This window comes from Cyrtonyx montezumae, unplaced genomic scaffold (genome assembly GCF_038088225.1).
Source record: "Cyrtonyx montezumae isolate F1298 unplaced genomic scaffold, pur_monq_1.0 scaffold_2, whole genome shotgun sequence".
Taxonomy (NCBI): Eukaryota; Metazoa; Chordata; class Aves; order Galliformes; family Odontophoridae; genus Cyrtonyx; species Cyrtonyx montezumae.
Window position 1 is genome coordinate 33,290,070 of NW_027071936.1, and position 21,167 is coordinate 33,311,236.

The 21,167-nt window shown below is 38.5% G+C and overlaps 1 protein-coding gene across 2 annotated transcripts in view; it reads left to right on the forward strand.

The window, feature by feature from the left end:
• Window positions 1–6,527: 6,527 nt before the first annotated feature.
• PDE5A (phosphodiesterase 5A) overlaps window positions 6,528–21,167 on the forward strand; it is a 56,081-nt gene continuing 41,441 nt past the window's right edge. For both annotated transcript variants that reach the window (XM_065736830.1, XM_065736831.1), the window contains exons 1-2: window positions 6,528–6,733; window positions 19,799–20,381. In XM_065736830.1, the coding sequence (XP_065592902.1) occupies window positions 6,630–6,733; window positions 19,799–20,381 (687 nt within the window). In that variant the 5' untranslated portion in view covers window positions 6,528–6,629. The remainder of the gene's footprint in view (window positions 6,734–19,798; window positions 20,382–21,167) is intronic.

The window sequence follows — 21,167 nt, forward strand, 5'->3', positions numbered from 1 at the left end:
ATTCCTTTTTACACTGAGACTTCATTGTAACACCAATTTTCTGAGCACCTTAGGGTACACCAGATACTTAACATTTTCTGACTAACTGCACTTTCCCTTTTTATGGTAGGATAAAGCCATGAAGTCAATATTATGAACACATTTTTTATGCTATACATTCTGGACTATGAGTATTTTGTATTGATAGTAATAAAGACAGATCAGCTCCGTGTCAGTAAAATATTCCTCATGTGATCCACTGAAGTAGAAACTCAGATGTTTGCTACTAAGATTCCAGAATACCAGGAAGTAAAATAATACCTATTTAACAGCCCTAAAACCTCAGTAAGATAAATTTAAAAGAACCAAAGTATGAAAAGCTTGTCTTGAAATCCCAGATGAGTTCCCAAAGACAGAAGAGAAGCAAGCTTTGTTTCATTATTTAATAAGGAAATTGTAGATCATTTTGTCTGACATCAATGTCAGGAAGATTGATGGAAAGGCTGATACAGGAAATAATCAGTGTACAATTAAATGATGATAGTACAATTAACTCCAGTCAACACAGATAGAAAATAGATTTTCTCAGAAAAAAACCCCTTCCTGTTTTCACATGAGATCATATGTGTTTGACAAAGTAAACGTCTGCAAATTTCTGTAGGATTTTGGCTCACAATTAAAAAAAAACTTGGTAAAAAAAAAGGCAAAACAAAACAAAACAAAAATGTATGCCATCAGTGTGGTCCATTCTAAATGGAACCAAACCACACTGAAAGATCTAAATAAAAATAGAAAATTATTGCTGGAAAAAGTTGCAAATGACAGAAAGGTATAGAGTGATAAATAATGGGAAGGGCAGGTGATTTCATATAGACCAAGTAAGTTCACCTTGTAAGGCCTAGCCTGTAATTTAACACACTGGAGACAAAGCTGACAATCAAAGAACAAAGAACTGAATTCTTACATCTGAGAAAGAAGACGGTATTTTGAAGAGCAGCAACTCTGGAAATAAATAATCAGTAATGGCAGATCAAGGCAGATACTCATTTCCAAAGCAAAGTGTAGGGAATGGGCAAAGTTATTCTCATTGGATGTGATGGGGAATAGCTGGCAGGAGTTGCTGGTGCTATTAAACCTGTCTGTGATTGCAGAGAGATCATTACTTTGAAAATGTGCCAAAGACAACGTATCCAGAAAAGTTAGGACTTATGCTGAAATAAACTCTGCTAATAATGGGTCCTGATAGGGAGACTTGGCTTTATTTAGTCCATCACTTTTTTCTTTCTATTTCATGCTGAGGTCTCCTTCTTCCAGAAACCATAATCAGGGAGAAAAAGCCCCTTATAATTTGCCTTCAGTATTATTTGTAAGGCCACGTATAAAACTTAAATTCAAAATTTCAAATACTAACAGAAGTACTAATAAGAACACCTGCTGATTGAAAATAACTAGCTAGCCATTAGATGCCAAACGCTGTCTCAAAATTAGCAATGTATCATGTCAGTTAAAAAAAAAAAAAAGGAAAGAAAGAACAAAGAAAAATTGTTCCTTCTACACCAAGAAAGAACTGGAGTGAAATCTGGCTTACACAATTTCCTACTTTCCTAATGCCTCCTATTTAAAATCTGAATATATATTAAAAATAAAATTAAAAAAAGATTATTAAAGCTTCAATTTTCAACATGTCATAAGCCCAGAAGCATCTGCTGAATGTAACTGGAAATTGACTGTGTGAGTGCACATTTGCAGATGATTGTAACCTCCCATTTGATCCAGTCAGTGCATCATGTTTGCTGTTATTCCATGGTACAACTAATGCATAGACACCCTTACTTAGATCAGGACAGTGCCTGTAATTTCAGTGAAGATGTGGTTCCAGCATATAAGGTCCAGAAACTCTGGTTAAATTCACCAGAAATAATGCTGCCAATTCCACTTACAATTCTGTCATCCCAGTCATTGCCTAGAGCTGTGTCCTTCAGCAAATCTGCACTTAGTTTGGCAGGGCCAAGAATACACTGGAGAATGGGTACAGGATTCAAAATAATCTTGATTAATTGGAGGAATTTATTGTTATCAGAGAATGAAATGTAAAATCTTAAAGTGAAGGAAGTACACTTAGACAGAAGTAAGCAGGTGCTCAGGGAACACCTGCCTACATGGGAACTCTTTAGGAAAAGGGAATAGAGAATACAGTGGGTCACCATGAGTCAACAAGATCAGGCTGTTGCCAAGAACACATACCCCTGTATGAGCCTGCAAGTTACACAGAATATTCCTTCCACTTCATTTGATACCGATATGTGCTCAACTAGATTACTTGATCCTAACTCGACGAGACACCACAGGAACAGCAGAGACAATCTGGGAAAAGCCAACAGTGAGAAAGAATGAACAGAGGGCTAGAAAACGTGACATTCAAGGAAGAACTGAAATAACTAGCACTCCTCATCTTAAATGGAAGAAGGCCGAGAAAAAGAGAGAAACTCAGTCTTCAAACAGTCTCTTTATCCCAAGACTTTAAATGTTTATGTGTTAAATTCAAATTCCGAATTACATTTTTTCAGGAGATAAAGTTAGACAGTATTTTCCAGACAAACTACTGTACTACTGTGTACTACAAACTACTTAGAGAAGCTGCTGCTTTCCTGGGGTTAACAATAATTTTGCATGGTACTTCAATGCAAATGCTCAATCACATTCAAATCAAAATAGGAGGAAGCTACTATTTTACATGGCTTCCTGTAGGATATATGTAACGTTAGCCCAGAGGAGAAGGCAGGTTACATGATAAGTGAGCAGCTCTGCAAAACTATGATTATTTGGGAAACATTTCCAGTAATTATTTGGAAAGAACTGAGAGAATAAACTGATGAGGCATTCTCATGGTATATTATTTCTGGTATTGCTATTTCATCCTCTTTATACATCTTAAATAGCGGAAGGGAAATGGAAACTTGCTTTACTAATATTAGGATTCTTCCGCTTGTGGAAGAATACATACATACTTGCATTTGTGTAAAAGTGCTGGCTAATAAAGAAGCAGAATAGTTTCCTCTGCCTTATCATATTATAGTCCCATTGGAAGCACGGTACAGTCCTAGATTTGTTTTAGGAGCCAAAATGGACCAATGATTTTCCAGATGTAAAAAATGGTAGAAAGACAGCCCACTTATTAGCAATGCTAAATGCTGCTCCAGTTCATCTAATGAGTAAGTCAGACAAATAAGTCAACTGTGGTGACATTTGAAACCTTATTTTCTTCTCTTTTAAAGGGAATGTTATAGAAATAAATGAGTTCCTAGTAAGTTCAAATAAATAAATGATTCTTCAAGCATAAATATCAAATAAATACTTCTCTGATTACAAATAGTTCTATAGACATATTCTTACATCTGTTCGTGAGTTAGCAGCATCTCTACTTAAAGTGCCTTATCAATCAATCAATAAATAGATAGATAGATAGATAAATAAATAAATAAATAAGTCTTTCTTATCTACTTATGTTACAGTATTTCCAAAACATACAAAAACTTCAGCTTAAAAGGTTTTCTTTCAACCATTCCTGCTACAGAATGAGGCTCTGCAGGAAAAGCATTCTGGTTTCTACATGATGCTTTTAGGCCCCCCTGTTTTGCTACAAGTAGCTTTTAAACTTGAACTGACCATACTTACTTGAGTGTCATTACCACAAATCCTTTTCAAATTTACAGCTACATCAGTTTTGTCATCCAAACTCTGGAAACAAACTGGAAATCTGGGTGTGAGTTAAAATGCATGGAGCTTTTTCACAGGAGTTTGGAAGCCAAAACTATGAAAGATTCTTTCCGCTTTTAACATTCACTTCTCTGTTATGCTTGGCCTTCACCCCCTCCTGTCACCTTAAAAATGAAAACAGCATGTTCATTTTTATTCATGGAAATCCATCGGATATAGAGAAAGTATCAATTTTTTCCCCCAACATCTTCATTTTTATGATTTATTTTGGGAGAGACTATACAATTCTTCGCTTGGGTAGCAGTATTTCAACTGATGTTTTACCATTGAATTCACAGGAAGGCAATCACCTGCACTGGCTTCACTGATTCGTATCTGTTGGATGGCTAATTGAACGGCTGTCAGCCCGGAGCAAAGTGCGCTGTGGCCCTGCCCAACTACCCCTCCTTTGGTACAAAGTCAAATGCACATTCTCCCATTCTGGGCAGATGTCCACAGTCTAAGAAGCTTTGCCTGGGGTCCCAGTACCTTTTGGCATGAGCAGGGATGCTGTACTCTCGCTTCTCAGCAAGCTTGGACTTTAATACTGCTGTTGGAACTAGGTGACCTTTAAGGTCCCTTCCAACCCAGCCCATTCTATCATTATCATTATTAAGTCTGGACTTTAGCACTATTGTTTACAGAGCTCAGTGCAATGCTTATTTATTCTTGACCAGTGTTTAATGAACATTTCTACAGTATAAATGCTTATTCCTGTTAGTTGTACTCATAAGAAATTAGATGGTAGGTATTGCAGCTGACATAATTTCATTGACCATTATCTTGTTATTCCCCAATGAGACAGAGAGAAAATCCTATTGTACTTTAAATTATAGAAATGAAATCATACATTTCCATTCATCTCTTTCTCTCTCTTTACACAAGAGATATTTCCATCTGTTTGGTCAGTTCTGGATTTCCCATTGAGATCAACTGTGATAATTCTGCAATAGCTTCTGTGGATGGGATGTGTAGGACTGTGATCAATACCCTATATGAAATCTGCAGGACTGGGATCAATATCCCATACGAGACTATTCAAGGAAATGCTTCCTGATATTCGATAAGTGCATATTTTACATTTCTCTTGTGTTCCTTAAGCATTCCAACATAATGTTCTCTGAAAGCTTTGCCCAGCTTAGACAAAAAATTATCACCATGACTAGTGTATCCTCAAACCCCTTTTCTGCATGAAACAAAGTCCAGTTGCATGCAGTGTTTACTTTCTTCAAACAGATCATACTTTTCAGTTTTTGATGCTAAACACCAACCTCCTTTATTGCCATGTTGTCTTCTGTAGTTTACTGCATTGTGAATTTCCCTGTTGATAGATTCCTCTTCTCCTTGAATATTGGCTCGACTTTTGCAACATGCCTTAACCAGTTCATACTTTATCTTCACATTTTGCTCTTTGGTCCACCCTGTGCACTTCTGAGATTTGATTTTTGTTGAATTATAAGGAGTTATGTTGATGTAAACCTTCCCTTTCGGTGCGCCTCATATTACACAAGTTCTTACCGCCAGAAGACAGATGTTACAAAAGATAAAGAAGAAAAAAAATCCTCCCCCCCCCCCCCCCGAGCTCACAGACAGGCTCTCAAACGCTTTGCTGTGAAGTTCCTGCTGCAGCCTCTGCTCACACTGCAGAATCCCACTTCTTCTGCCAGGAGCTGGAGGCAAGGCTCTGGAAGCACTGCAGAGTATTGCAGAGGTGTGTGGGGCTGTGCATTCCATCTGAAGTGCACAACACTGTGTACGCTGAGAGGCTTTAAGAGGAGCTGACGAACAATCTTTCTAATTAATTTCTTAATAAGGATTCTCTCTTATTATATAGAATACACAATGATTCTCTCTCATTATACCAGAGAATCATTGTAAAGACCCTATAAATTCCTTTCCACAGAAACATGCTGGTATTTGTTACTGATATCTTACCTATAGAGACACAGATGTACATAGATGTACATCTACGTACATCTTCCTGTGACACAGGAAACAATATATGTGCATTGTGTTTTGTGTAGTCTTTTGTGAATGCAGCTGGTAATTTATTATGTGTGCACATGTATAGTGTAGAGTGGAACAACAAGACATAAAAGCGATGCTTGGCATTAACCCAGATTTTCAACGCTGCTTTCTAACAGTGCAGGAAAAAAGCAGCCGTGAGCCTGAAGCATCTTCAAAGCTGGGCTGTTTTCATTCATGGTCTCAAGCGGCTTTAAAAGCCTCACTGTAGGCTTTTTGGATGAAAGATCGAAAAGCCGGGGCTTTCCTACTAGTATTCAGAATGACACCCAACCGTGAAACACTCCGATGACTTCTATTCTACCCCTTTTTCAAGAAGGGTTAAGCAGGCCATGTCTTGAAAGGAGAATAACTGAAGGGGGGGGAGGGGGAGATCCCTTTGGCAGACGCACGGAGAACAACTTACTTTTTCATCGCTTTGCGCTTCCCCCTGCCCCGCGAGGACCGCCTGGGCCAGCCGTCCCCGCAGCAGTCCCAGCATACGCCTCCTTCTCCCACTCCAGCGCCGGGCATCGCCAGCCCGAGGCCGGGGGCTACCGCCCGTGAACCGCGTCCGTGCCGAGCGGTGCCGGGCGGGGCAGGGGCGAGGCAGCCCCTCGGGGCGCTGCGGGAGGTGGAGCCGGCTGCCTGCAGCGGCCGGGGATGCGCTGAGGTGCGGCGGCGGGGCCGGGGCCGGGGCCGGACGCGGGCTTCCCGCCGCCCGAGCCGGGCGAGCACCTGGGAGCCGGCCCCGGCAGGCCGGCAACTCCGGCGGCGGGGGAAGAAAAGAAGGGGGGGAGAGTGGGTGCCCCGCGCCCCCGGCCCCGCTCGCGGGGGAAGCGACGGCGGCGGCGGACGGGAGAGGACGCAGAGCGGCGGCGGAGCGGAGCATGGAGCGCAGCTGCCACCCCTCGCCTGAGCAGGAAGCGGTGGAAGCGTGGCTGGACGATCACTGCGACTTCGCCCGCTCCTACTTTGTCAGGAAAGCCACAAGGTAAGACTGGGAGAGGGACGGATCCTTCCCTGCCGGCAAAATGTCGCTGTTCGCTTTCCCTTTGCTGCCTCCGAAGAGAATGAAAAACTGTTCCCCCACCCCCACCCTCGAAGGAGTCCAAGCTGAAGCCAGGCAGGAGCGGCTCCGTCTCGCTGCCACCGCCGTTCCCAGGCGGGCGCTGCCCGGCTCCGGCTCCCCCCGCTCTCCCGGCTGTGTGCGGCTGTGTGCGGCCGTGCGGGGCTGTGCGGAGCGGCGGGGCTACCCCTCCGGCACGAGGAGCTGTCCCGGAGCCGGGCTCTGCCCGCAGCCCCGCTTTACCCGCGCTGTTCCAAAACGTGTTCGTTCAACTTCTCGAGAGCAGCGGGCAGTACACTTCTTTCTCCTTGCTCTGCGATTTGGACTGGAAATACGCGGGAGCCTTCTCCGTCGGGAGGGGGGAGGGTGTGCCATTACTTGGTCCTCTCAAAACAAAGCGCCGCTCGACTCGCGAGCTCCTCACTTTTGTGACGTCCCGGCGGAGAGCGCAGGGCTAAGCAGAGAGCCGCGGGCGGCGGGGCGAGCAGCTCCCCTTGCCGCGGGCGGGCAGCCGGCACTCCTGCGGAGCGCTCTCAGCCCCGCAGCGCCGAGCCCGGCCGGGCCGGGGCGGCCGGCGGAGCGGGGGAGGGAGCGGCGCCGCACAGCCCGGCAGGGGGCAGCGCGGAGCGGGGCTGCGGCGCGGGGCGGGCAGAGCGGCCGCTTCCCCGGGGCTGAGCGCTCGCGGCGGCTGCTCTGCCCTGCCCTGCCCTGCCCTTTTTATTTTTATTGGTTTTTACTTTATTTTTACGAAGAGCTAATGTAAAGACCCGAAGAGCTCGTCCAGGCTTTCTCCCCCTGGCTTGACATGCTGCCGTTTGGAGATAAGACGAGGTATTTGCGTACCGTTGTCACACTTCAGCAGTGGGACTTCAAGTTGAAACTCAGTAAATTCAGCTATTTTTAGAAGTGGAGTCAGGTTTCCATTTTGAATATTTTCCGATAAACAAAGCAGTGGGGATGCAGAGCACAGGCGATCTGCAGCTCCCACGGTACATCCCGTTGGAGAGCTCGGGTCAGTAAGTCCTGCGCTTGTGCCTCGGACACGCCATCTCCGCGGGCTCACTTCTCTCGTCTCCTCTCCTGTTCCTGAGCCGCTTCGCACCATCTGCTCACCGCTGCCGATTTGCTTCTTTCCCAAGTCACTTAGCGGGGATGGATGCGTTCTGAGGGAGGCTTTGCTGCCGCTCCTCTCTGCATGGGATGGGGCGGTAAGAAGAGAAATCCCCATTAATAATTGAATCACAGCAAGCTAGAAAGCTTCAGGGGTCGCCTGGTTTTTAGTGACCATCTGTCACACAGTCCCCTTTCTTCTGCTGCTTCTTCCTTAGGTTCATTTGACAAAATTGCCTTTAAAAAGGTCTTTTAAGTGTTGAATTTTTTAAAATAGGCTGTGCGTAGCTGTAACCAATGGACGTAGTTAACTTTGCTGCTCTGCTGAACACTAGTGCATGGTATGGAAACGAAGGGTAGCTTGTTTGCCCAGGAAATAGGAGGTTAGCAGCTTTGAGAAGTAGCATTTTATTAGTTCAGCCTGTCACACTTCCTTTGGAAACTGGAAGTAGTATTGAACAAATAAGAATGTTAATTAATAGTAACCGCTGTGTCAGATTTGTTTTCCCCATGGAGGGGTTTGGTTAGTCTTTTTGGTGTGTTTTTTTTTTTTCCGCTGAAGTAGAGCTTTGTGTTTGTGTGAGTCTGAGACAGGCAGTAGTTTGCAAAGTACAATTCAGGCATGTCTTCATGACAGCAATGCCCTTGCATTTAGAGAAGCTTTGCAGAAAAGCTGTTGACTTGGGAGTTCTTGCTTGGCAATAATTCTGTGATGTTTTACAGTGGTGGAAACATTGTTTTAGTTTCAGAACTATCTCTCTGTTGCTTTGCGTGGAATGCTTTGGTTTGCTTTTTGTCTTTTACTTACTGCCTAAATAGCAAGCTATAAATATTTAATAAGGAATTCCTCTTTCGTAAAACAGCTTGTATTTGATGAGACAAGTTACGAGTTACCAGGCTGCATGGTGGTCCAGATTTTATTAGCTGACCTGATATCCTGTAAACCTAAGCAGTCTGAAGGAATTGATTTCTTTTGATAAAAAAGTTTAATGTTCTACATTGTTATGATGTGTTAGAGCTTGAAAAGACAGTCTAACATTTACTGTTATGCTTTGTGTCAGTTGAATCTTTGTACGGCAGCAATACACGAACAGACTGTGCTGTGAATGCTTTTGTTTCTTAGCATTTAGCTTATTCTGTCAAGACAAAAAATGCTCCTTGAGCCCAATTTAAGTGTTTTCTAATCGTAATTTACTTATCTTTTTTTTTCTTCATAATATGCAAAAGTCCTCACAGTTCCTGAAAGCAGTAGCCCCAGATATAATTGAACTTGCTATCTTACAGAGCACAAAGGCATATTCTACTTGGCAGTGCTAGGCATGATCGCTACTGGCTAAAGTTTCTTTATATGTTGTTCAAGTATTTGTGCACAGATAATTTATTATTACAAAGCCCTTTCTATTGATGATGATCAGCTTTGAATCAGAAACTAATTTTGTTTTATGCAAGTTATCAAATAATTTATGTATACTTATATATATTATAATGAATACATTTCTGTGGTGCTTTGTTAATTACTACCAAAATTTTGTCCATTACTACCAAAATAGTTTGTAGAAGCATAATTACTGCTTATAAAATAAATACTTCGGGTGGTCTTGTGCTGCAGATTTTAATTTTTAAGTATGGGAGTTGGGTAAGCCAACATATTCATGGAACAAGAGAGAACTATTCCATTTCGCATAGGTCAGCCTGATATTAGTATCAGTTTTCATCATTTAAATTACACATTGTTCTAGCTGTTCTTCTGATACTTGAAAACAAAGAATTTGCTGTTATTCATTGTATTATTTTATTTATTTGTATTAACTATTGTTTTTAATATGGGTGTGACAATTATTAGAATCATGGGAGAAGGGAGAAGGGATATGCAGGTCATCTGTTCAACAAATTTGCACCAGCTTGTGTCCTCACCCTTAAAATACATCCTAGAATATAATTATATACAAAGGTTTTACACCTTGTATTTTGATCCTGAAGAGTGTCAAGGTAGACAGAGTCTGAGGCAGGCCACTTTGCTGCCTTCCTTCAGTCTCTGATGGCTGAGTGCACTGACAGATTCTGTTCTATAGATGTGGTGATTGGCTTCCACCTGCGCAGCACAAAGTTGCAATCGCACAAACATGCAGTACAGATTAATAGCTTTACATTTATCCCTGCTTCCAGTATGTGAACAAAGTCTGATCCCATGAGTAGGAAGCTACAGAATCACTTATTTATTACTTTATTTTGCATCAGGGAGATAAGTGATATACAGTGATGATAGAAACAGCTATTATCCACAAGGTGTAACAGTATGATCAAAGTGCAGATCGGCAAAGGGGAAGTATGTTATCAGCACTCTCAGGGAAGTTTAATCAGAGATGGATTTGGTTCACTTAGTCATTCAGTCTTCTGTGTGGCAAACCTGCTGGACGGAGAGTGTCTTACTGCACACTTAGAGGCTTAAGACTTCCTAAATGCCTGGGTGCTGCTACATTTAAGCAATTTATTTAATTCCTTCTTTTTTGCTGTATTTTCCTTTCAAAGGTTTAGAATTGCATAGCATATTTTAGCTTCCTAGAAAGCAGAAAAGTTTTCAAGTAAAGCTACTTCTTTTAGTCTGTCTTGTGTTTACCCCTACTTTGTTAAAGGCTCTTCGTAGCTCTCGGAAGCTATTAAGTATAATTAGATGCTATTGTAACAAAACTGTATGGCTTTTATGGCTGAATCCATTACCCTTTTCATCCTCCTAAAGATTTATCATTTTATGTTTCCTTAAAAACGATCCATGCATCATTGTGCTCAAACTTGATATGTATTCCATCTCTCTGCGGAATACTTCTGCATTTCTGACTTACGATTGTCCCTAGTCTTACAAATACAGGAGTGGTTCTCTTTCAGTTCTCTTAGCAGTCACACACTGTGGACTGCCAGAACAACCAGAGTATATATTATTCCCTTGGTTATAGGCATTGTTCCAGGCAGTTTTTGTCTGGTTTCCTAAATGTATGGTACAACGGATATAAATTATTAAACCAAGTATGTCTTTCACTGGAAATAGGTTATTTTGTTATAAATACCTCTTGGCTTATTAAGCAGGGTTAGGAAATATTTACAAATGAATTAAGGTGGGGTTGTTTTTTTGGAAAATAAATGCCCTGAAACAGCATGGCACTTCCAGAAGTGGTATTTACTGGGAGCCCATACTTGGCTGGAATTCAGAGATTGCACAGTTTTAATATATCACTTACATTTATTACTTTGAAAATAAGTGCAGTTTTGGTTTTTTTCTTCATGATAGTTAGTGGACCACCAGTTTGTGGTGTGCTGCCTGGTATACTTAGGACATTTGCCTTCTAATCTCTGCATCTAGATGGCATCTCAGAAATGTCTTTCCTCTTGAGTGGGCTATCTGATGCTTAATCTCACAAAGGCTATCTGTCATTATGTTATTAATTTAGCAATGTTTTTTCTATTTTTTTTAATTGAAAATAAATGAATTTTTACAGCAACTGTATGAAAATTCAGATTATCAGAGATAGAGCTATATAAAATCTTCTGCACTGAAACTTTATTTGGCCTACAGCTTTTCTTAGGAAAATGTACTGACATGAAAAAATACTAATCCTAAGAACGTACAGGTATGAGCCATACTTATGCCTATCGTGGCTCTGGTTTTTAAACTTCTCTGATTGAAGGACCCCTTATAATTTTCCCACGGAGACATAGAATCCTATACAAATTGTTCAAATATGCTGAAAGTGGCCTTGCTTTTCTAAGTTATTTGATCCGAAGCATTTACAAGAGTGCTGCAGACCCACTGATTCTGTGGACCATGGCTTGAAAGCTACAGGAAACAGAGGTGTTAATACAGGGATCAGAATACTTTCTCGCACTTACTTTTATTAGATGTTTACAGAGCTTTTCTGAGAAAGATGTGCAGAAAAAAAATCATTTCTATGAAATGTTGGAAAGCTTTCTTGTAAGTTTAATGATCTCCATAGTTGTCTCAGTTATAAATAGTTTCCAAATCCTTTTGCCTTTCTTGATAACTGCAAGTATTAAGATCATCCCAAAATATTTTAACCTCCTGACTCAAAAAGCATTTAGGAAGGTAGGGAATTTTATCCACATTAATGAAGTTGTAAATGTGATTAAGTATTTTTGGCATTTATTCTTGGAAGTAAAGTTATGTCTGTGCCTAAGTATTTTGGAAACAATTTCTAAAGCAGCAAATACCATAGACTGAAGAAAACATAATTTGAGAAACAGTTAGAAATCACTTACTAGCAGTTTATATATTTAATCCCTCAAAAGCAATCATCTCAACTCCCACATAGAATTTTTGGCATGAAGATAAACTAATCATCAGATATCACAGAGCATCTCCAAGGAGAATATGCTCTTACTACTTATTGTTTGCCCTAAGTGAAAAAGAAATGAACAGGCAATGCTCAACACGTTAATTAAAATACAACTGGCAAACCTTAGAGGCCAGGTAGAAAATAAAATGTGGTTAATTAATGTGGTATATGTTTTTGCTTCTTTGAATGCTAAATTAAAAATGAATTGTGTGGGAATATGTGATTCAGATTTGAAATAAAAACAAAGCCAGTTTAGACAACATATTCTAGACTTGAAATGTTACAACTTATTTTCATGTTCAGAAGAGGAAACATTTTGCTTTTGTTAGGAATAAATATAATTGATAAAATCACAGAATGCAAGTCTTTCTCTGAAAAAAAACCACAGGTAAATGTATATGAAATGATTCTTTACTTATATGATTTACTATAAATAAATAAAGCATTAAATACAAAAGGAGCTATTTACAAAGTGCCAGAAAAGAAACCCTGCTCAAATGGCCCTTGTGAATTACTCAATGCTTATAATTTCACATTAGGTCTGGCACTGAAAATATAGCCACTAAATATATTTGCTTAGTGAAATATATATATTTTCCCATTTATTTGTACTTTATGGTGAACTTGCCCTGAACAGAGGGCCAGCCCAAAACTTGTGCTCCACTTAAGTCTTACTTAACCCCTATTTTGGGACTTTAAGTGGAAGTGAAGTGGTGGAGACTTTGGAAAGTCTCTGGGCAGGTGTGAACTGAACTTTCCATCATTCACCAAAGCAATTGCTATTGTGCTATTGCTTTTCACAGCTAAATAACTGGCTCCATAGTTGTTTTTAAGATTTTTGAGCCTGGAATGATAAGTAACATTTGGAGGAGAAATTAAGGGTCATGTTTTAGATTTTGACCTTCAGAGTCTGAGGATTTTCTCTGTCTTTATACTGTGAATAGGAAATCCCTACACAAAACAGCTATTCTTGGGAAAAAATAAGCTTGCAGTCTTTTAAAAATACTTGAAAATATGTAAGAATTGCCTATCAATGAGTTTCCCATTTCTAATACTTATGCTCAAAGTATTAAATCAACCTCTGCCTCCTATTTTAAAAATAACAGAAGCATCACACAAGATTTATATTGTTTCATTGTTCCAAAAAATGGTTATTTCACTCTTTCATGTGAGTGTGGTTTGAATAATGAATCAGAGTTCTTCATTTAGATCTGTATTCAAACTGAAATCAGTTAGACCACTTACATGTTAAACATAAGTCTATCTATTTGAACAAGTTGTGCCAAAAAAATTGACACTGACTTCAAGTTATACTTGGTCTTCAAAAACTGTTTGCCTACCACTGTTAGAAACAGCATCTTTAGTAGCCACAACTGGAAAGGATTTGAGGAAAAAGAATTATTGTTCTTGTCAATTTACCTTTTTAGTAAATGTGAAAACACTTTTTTCACAGTCATTTGTAATGCTTCCATCTAATGAGGCCTTGCACAGTTTATTTAAGTCTTTCCATAGCTAGAAAGGAAACAAAAACAGATCAAACACAATGGTGAAATAAGATGTACTGGAAAGTAGATGGGAGGGCAAGTTCAATATTCAAGTGACTTGTAACATTCAAAGTTTTTTTTAATGTTGAATAGATTTCAAGTTGTTAACCCTTTCAATGATTTCTGTGTCTAAATTATGTCAAGACACAGGAAAGAAATTTGAAGACATCAACATCTGCAGTATTAGACTACAGGAATTCAGATACCTAAAAGCTGGCATTCTGTGGCAGCTGCTCTGAAAGTAATGTGTCCTATTTTATGATGTTAGCCTATGACATCAGAGGTGGATGTTGGTGGTATGACAGTAGAGGCTGAATCTTCCCACCAATGTTCTGTAAGATTTTATTGCCGTGTGCCAGATAGCAGTGGATAAGCAATCTGACAAAATAGCATCTGACATGGAAGGGCATACAAAGCAAAGGTGTGGAACTGTATTGTTCTGTGTGAAAAAAATAGCACCCATTGATGTTCATCAGTGCTTGCTGAACATTTATGGAGATGAAACAGTCATGAAAGACATGCCACATTCCAGATGCCAATGCAGATTTTAAAAAATGTAGCATGCAGGCTCTTGTTCATCATTGGCAAAAATGCACAGCTAATCATGGTGTCTGTGCTGAAAGGTAGTGTTTTGTAGCTGAGAATTTGCTCTAACAATTAGTGTTACTGTCTACTTTGTAGTTATAATTTCTATGGAAATAAATAGGAGTCATTACTTTCGGAGTGACCTATGTATTGCAGGCAAGTTTGAATTCAATTCCTCTCCTGAAGAAGTGTTGAGGTTTAACCTGGCAGGTGGTTCAGCACCACATAGTTGTTTGCTCAATCCCACCTTTCCCACTGGGATGGAGAAGAAAAAAAAATCGAAGTAGAAATCATGGGCTGAATTAAAACTATTTACTAAGATAGATAAAAGAAAAAAAAAGATAATAGATATGAGAAACAAATATATATATACTATATGTATATGTTTACAAATGCATGTAACAAGTGATGCACAAGCAATTGCTACCCACTAGCAGTGGAAGCACATCAGAGAGCTGAACATCCCTTTCCAGACTTTCTTTCCGCATAGTGTATGGAATATTCCTTTGGCCAGTTTATACAAGCTCTCCTGATTCTGTCTCCTCCCAGCTCCTTGGTCTGTCTGTCATTGTTAGGACAGTAGGAGAAACAGAAAACTGAAATGGCCTTGGCTCTGTACAGCAGTGCTCAGCACAACTAGTAACATCAGTGTATCATCAACATTGTTTTTCCCCTAAAACCAAAACATAGTATCATAGCAGACACTGTGAAGACAGACAACTCTGTCTCAGCTGAAAGGAAGGCAGGCTGGTTATCAGTAACTTCTGGTTTGAATGAAACATTGGCAAAACATTCAACTCACCTGCTGAAAATGCACATGTGGTTTATATGAAAGATTTATGAGCAACAGAGAAAATTTGTTATTTGTTGTTTCACTAAAATCCTCTCAGCACTTACTCCTTTAGTAATTATTGGACATTTTTGTGCAAGTTGGGTAGGATGCAGTAGACTATTATAGTTGATTCTCAGTATTTTGTGCTATTTTTCCTTTTTCTCTCCAAATACTCTTCATGCTTTCACAATAGTCACATCTGTATGGTCTTAAATATGTAACATGGTTACATACGTGCAAGGCAATTATAATTGGGCTGTTACTCTTTAAATATCTTCACCAGGTGCTTTTAGTTGTTGCTAGTGTTTTGAGAAGTATGCTGTGTATTCTGAAAATAATCAGTGATGCAAAGAAGGGTACAAGAAATTACTTAACATTCCTAGACTGTGAGTAGAATATCAATTAGATCAGCATGGTTTGATTGATAAGGCACAGAAAATAAAAAAAGCTGAGACTCTTTCCAGATCTATCCATGTTCCCTTCTGTATGACCAACCTGTCTCTGTTTTCTCAGTTGCTTATGTTCATTTTTCTTCTTTTTTTTCCTTTTTCTTTTTTGTTTATTTATCTTAAAAATCTCTTGCTTTGCTGATAGTCCTACTTTCTGTACAATTTAACACACCACTAAAAATCAGTATCTGCTTCTGTTTAATGTTCTGTAACTTCTAAGCTTACTTTCACCATGGTCCTTACTGTCAGCTCTTAACACTACCAATGCTAGCTGATGGCTGCTTGTGTGAATAGAATAGCCAAGAGTTTTTGTTTCTTCACATTGTCCTTTCCAAATAACATCTGGTCATACGTATAATGGGTTACTAATTTCCACTTCAGTCATCTCACTTGTGGTTCAGTATGCATCTTGTATTGGATCTCTTGTGCTGTTTGCTGAGAAAATAGTTATTTGTGGAAATCACGTCGGGCATTGTTAAATAGGATAGATTGTCAACATTTCTCAAGACTTCATCTCATAGATTCCACATACAGCTAGAATACACTGCTTAACATGAAATGCTGATATTCCACCCATAACTGTGTGTAAAAGGAGCTAAATAGTTTCCTTGTTAGAAGTATTCGGTAAAAGGTCAGCAAACACTGTTCTTATTCCAGCTGAATCTGAACAGCTTTCTTGTTGCCTAAACTAAAATACCTAAATGGTTTGAAGTTCAAAACCATGCTTTAAAAAGTATAGATTTTGTTTTTGCTGTTAACCTACAGAGCTCTTTGAGAACTGCACACTGTGTTGGCAATCTATTGGACCATCATCTAAGAGACATTAAGGGGTAGAGAAATATGTTACTCATAATTATGCAGCTCCACATACAGTTCTGTTCAATGTCAAAGCACTTTATAAGTACTGCAGATGGCTAACAAGTACCCAGTCCTTATTAAAGAAATGCAATTACTTTCACTGGAAAGGTTTTACAGTTATGTTCCACATCCCTCAATAACCTCCAGAAGACAGAGAAACATTAGACTGCTTGCTTTACAGAGCAAAAAGCCAAAAAAGTAAAACCTAAATTATTTCATGTCCACAGTTTGGGAATTCAGAATGTACTGGTTTTACTTATTATTCTTACTACATTATTAAAGCCAGAGGACATCATTACACAGCACTCAAAAATAAATGAAAAGGCAGGCTTCAAGATAGACCAAAATTCTGCTTTTGCTTTTCTATAGAGGGTACCTGAATCTTTCTCTGCCTGTGTCTTATATTAACATACGCACCAATGTAAATTCAATGTAAAACAGAACTAAGCAAAATAATAGCATTTCATATTCTCCTTTTCTCATATGTAATTAAGTAGATAATCAGATCCATTAAAAAATGCTGTTACTCAGTACATCAGTACAGATTCATGCTGATCCGTTAACAAAATGCACAGACAAAATACACAGCTTCCTGTATCTAATCACTGCCTAGTTCAAGAAAGCTCTCTCCATCTCATACTAAGTTATTACAGTCAAATATAAATCTTATTTTACATCAGTGCCAGTCCTCAGTGTTCAAAAATCAAGTCAACAACACAAACATGAAACTTGCTCAACTCACAAGACTTCTTTTCAAGCTATAGATTATTCTCTGCTTATCTTCCTGTGTTTGAGGCTTTAAATGCACTCAGCTCACATTTTCTTATTCTTACTTGAAGCCTTAGTACTAGATGCTAAATTTCATTTAGAAAAAGCTAAAATTTTGAAGTAATTGCTTCGAGGAGATTAATATTAAAAAATAACCAAACCAACCAAACAAACAAACAAAAAGGCAATCAGAAAAACCAACCCCAAAATATAACATAGCATGTATAATAAAAAGTTAACAGTGCTTATATTAGAAGTGATGTGTTTACTTACATATTTTTTTTCATTTTAAGTTTTTACTTTTCTTAAGGATATTTTTAGTCATTGTCACCACTAATTTTTATTCTGCTTTTTCTTTAAATTTAAAATTGAAGATTTTAAATGAATGTTATAAAATAAATGAATGTTATAAATGTTGTTTTGATTCTCATTATAATAGCTGTTGCAAATGTGATATTGCCCTGTGTATATTATGCACTTTAGCAATAAATGGTCACAACTCCCACATTTACTATTTATGCTGTGTAAGTACTATAATCTTGATTAAATCAAAGTCTTATTAATACATCAGAAGTTGCTTATGAATCTTCATTGAAAGAAATATTTGAATGAGATGATTTCACAAAAAGCATATATTGCCACTGTAATTAAAAAAGATCATCAGTAGTTTTTATTAATATACTTAAAAATCAGAGTTTACATTGTTTAATAATAAGTAACTAAGCAATGAACCAAAACTCACTCAGAATAACAACGGAATTTCGTTGTGTTCATTGGCATAATGTTTCCAACAATTGGTTTAGCTTTAGATTGCTGGCAAAATTCTAATAGCTGTTGATTGAAGTGTATTACTGCTATAGCAAGCACTTTTTCAGGAGCTTCATGGAAAATGGAAAAACTCAGAATGAAATCCTAGCTCTCTGGAACTCAGAGGCAAATCTCCCACTGCCCTAATGCTGTCCAATATTTCATGTAGTGGCTTTGGACAAAGACCCTTACAACTAGAGAGTTGGGATCTGGACTAGATGACCTTTCAAGGTACCTTCCAACTCAAACAGTTCTATAATTCTATGAAACTCAATGCTCTCATCTTCAGAAAATTCACAAATGTCTTATGTGACCGCAGCGGACATTCAGCCTTTAAGATCACTGGGGCTGAACCGTCTGTGTAAGGTTTTGCATCATCAGGACAACATATATAAATACATAAAATAAAGAATAATCTATCATGATTTATCATCGTCTTGCATTAGTGTAAATAGGAGAAGAATTTACTTTTACAGTGCTATTTTAAATGAGATCTGCCTCAACTAAACGGCTTTGGTGGAGAGGAAAGAATTACCATGCAGTCCACACAGAAGTGGAATGGGTGAGGTGACATCATGACTTTCTTTTGCCGGGTGCTCTTTTTACAGTCACCCAATTTCCAAAGTCAATTTAATTTTTCATAGTATGTTTGTCTGCAGTTGAGGCCTACAAATTGTATGCAATTGCAAAATCTGAGAGATTCTTTCAAACCTACTCAGTGTAAGACAGATAAGTTTCCTATTGTGGATTCTATTGTGGATTGTGTGCTAATAAATATAGTATTGGTGGATTTTAGATTTTAATCAGTTATGTTTCTCTGAATTAGCAATTAACAACTAACAGCACTGCATTCTACAGCTTAGATTAATAAAAAAAAGGCCATGTGCTATGCTCCACATATTTAACATGTACTGATGCCTGTAACTGATCAGCGGCTGACTAACCTGATTAATTTCCATGGTTTCATTCAGCTTCACTCTTGAAAATCCTGTGGTCTGCTAAGCAAATAAAAAATATCCCAAATTTAAAACATTGCCACCATGAAAGGTTTCCAAGAGATCAGACTTTTTAATAATATATTTGCTGTTCGTAGGACCAAACATTATGTAATTCAGAAAAAAATACTTCTACTGAGAGCAGATCATGTGCTGTGAGGAAGCCTTGTTACAGAGAAAATGAATGAATGAATGAATTAATTAATTAATTAGATTTAAAAAGCCCTGTATTTAAATAAATAAATAAAATTTGGACAAGGAAATATTAGAGGAAGTGTTACACTGATAAGAAAATATATACTATGTTATTGATAATATATGTGCTTACAGATAATTCAAGATAGAAAAATAGAATTAAAAGAGGAAATTTTATCTTTATTCACTTATACATGTTATAAATAATTCAATTTATAGATCTTTCAATTCCATTTACAAATAACTGAATTTTATGCATTTCAAGCGCAACATTACTGTAAACTTTTTATTTTCTATATTCTGAAACCCACGTAATAAGTAGCTTTCATCTGCCTATTGAGGTGTTTCCTTTAATCAGAAACAGTTTTCTTTTTATGTTCACTCGTGTTTACTGTATGAAAAGGTTTAAAGTTTTGTTTTTGCAGTGTCCTCTTCAAAACATATGAGTTCCTAAACGTTTTTAACTTACATTGTTTACTATATTTTGTTTTTGTTTTACAGAGAAATGGTTAATGCATGGTTTGCTGAGAGAGTTCATACCATCCCTGTCTGCAAAGAGGGGACCAAATCTCAGAGTGAATCCTGTGCTTGTCACCAGCCTGCCTGCCCTGAGACCACCAACTCTGGAACACCAGCAAGGAAAATCTCTGCTTCAGAATTCGACAGACCCTTAAGGCCGATTTTTGTCAAGGACTCTGTAGGAGCAGTAAGCTTCCTCTCTGGCTCCGAGAAGAAGGAACAGATGCCTCTGCAATCTCCAAGGACTGGGACCAGTGCAGGGGATCGTTGCTCAAGGCTTTTGGAACTTGTGAGAGACATTTCTAGTCATTTGGATGTCACAGCACTTTGCCATAAAATTTTCCTACATATCCACGAGCTTATAGCTGCTGATCGCTATTCCCTGTTCTTGGTCTGTGAGGATAGCTCTAATGAGAAGTTTCTTGTAAGCAGGCTGTTTGATGTGGCTGAAGGTTCCACCCTGGAAGAAGCTTCAAATAACTGCATTCGCCTGGAGTGGAACAAGGGCATCGTGGGCCATGTAGCTGCTATAGGCCAGCCTCTGAACATCAAGAATGCATATGAGGTAAACCAAGAAATCCTCTCATGAGCTATTGCTGAACCGAGAAAAAGACATATTATCTGCTCGTGTAATATTGTCATTTTAGCATATGTTTTTGAAGCTACACTAGCATACACCAGTCAAGATAGAAAGCAGACAGTAAATTTCAAATTATAATACATGTATTACATATATGCACAGACAGAGAAACTTGGAGCTACGACTATTGCAACTGGAATGATAACTTCAAAGTAAATTATTCAACTTTGTCATTAGCGATCAGATTTTCAGCTTTAACCATTTATATGCACATAAATATTTTCATTTCTGGCATTCAACAAGTAAATGTTTAGGTTTCTGCACCAAAATGAATGAAATTACGAATGTAATTGTCTGCAAAACTACAGTCCCACAGCAGAAGATAGTTTTCAGGATTTGATTGAATCTGAGGCAGAAAGATGAGGAGCAGAATGAACAAGACCAGGATGCGGGTTCGAACTACATAGCAGTCTTCCAAATAAAATAAGACTGTAATTTGCCTGAATTAATGCAAGGCTAGATGAAAAAAAGGAAGGGAATCCAGCACTGGGAGACTTTTCTTACAGCTCATCTTAACATCACTTATTTCCAGAATCTTTGGATATGTTTATTTTGTGCTTTGAATTTAGGGGTGATGAAAATTGAATAAATTAATTAATTGATCAATAGGAATATACATAGATCAAAATTAATACTTCTGATTGGTCATGTCTTGGTTACTCTTAGCATGGTTACAGAATTAGGTACCATTACCAAACAATATTTTTCAGA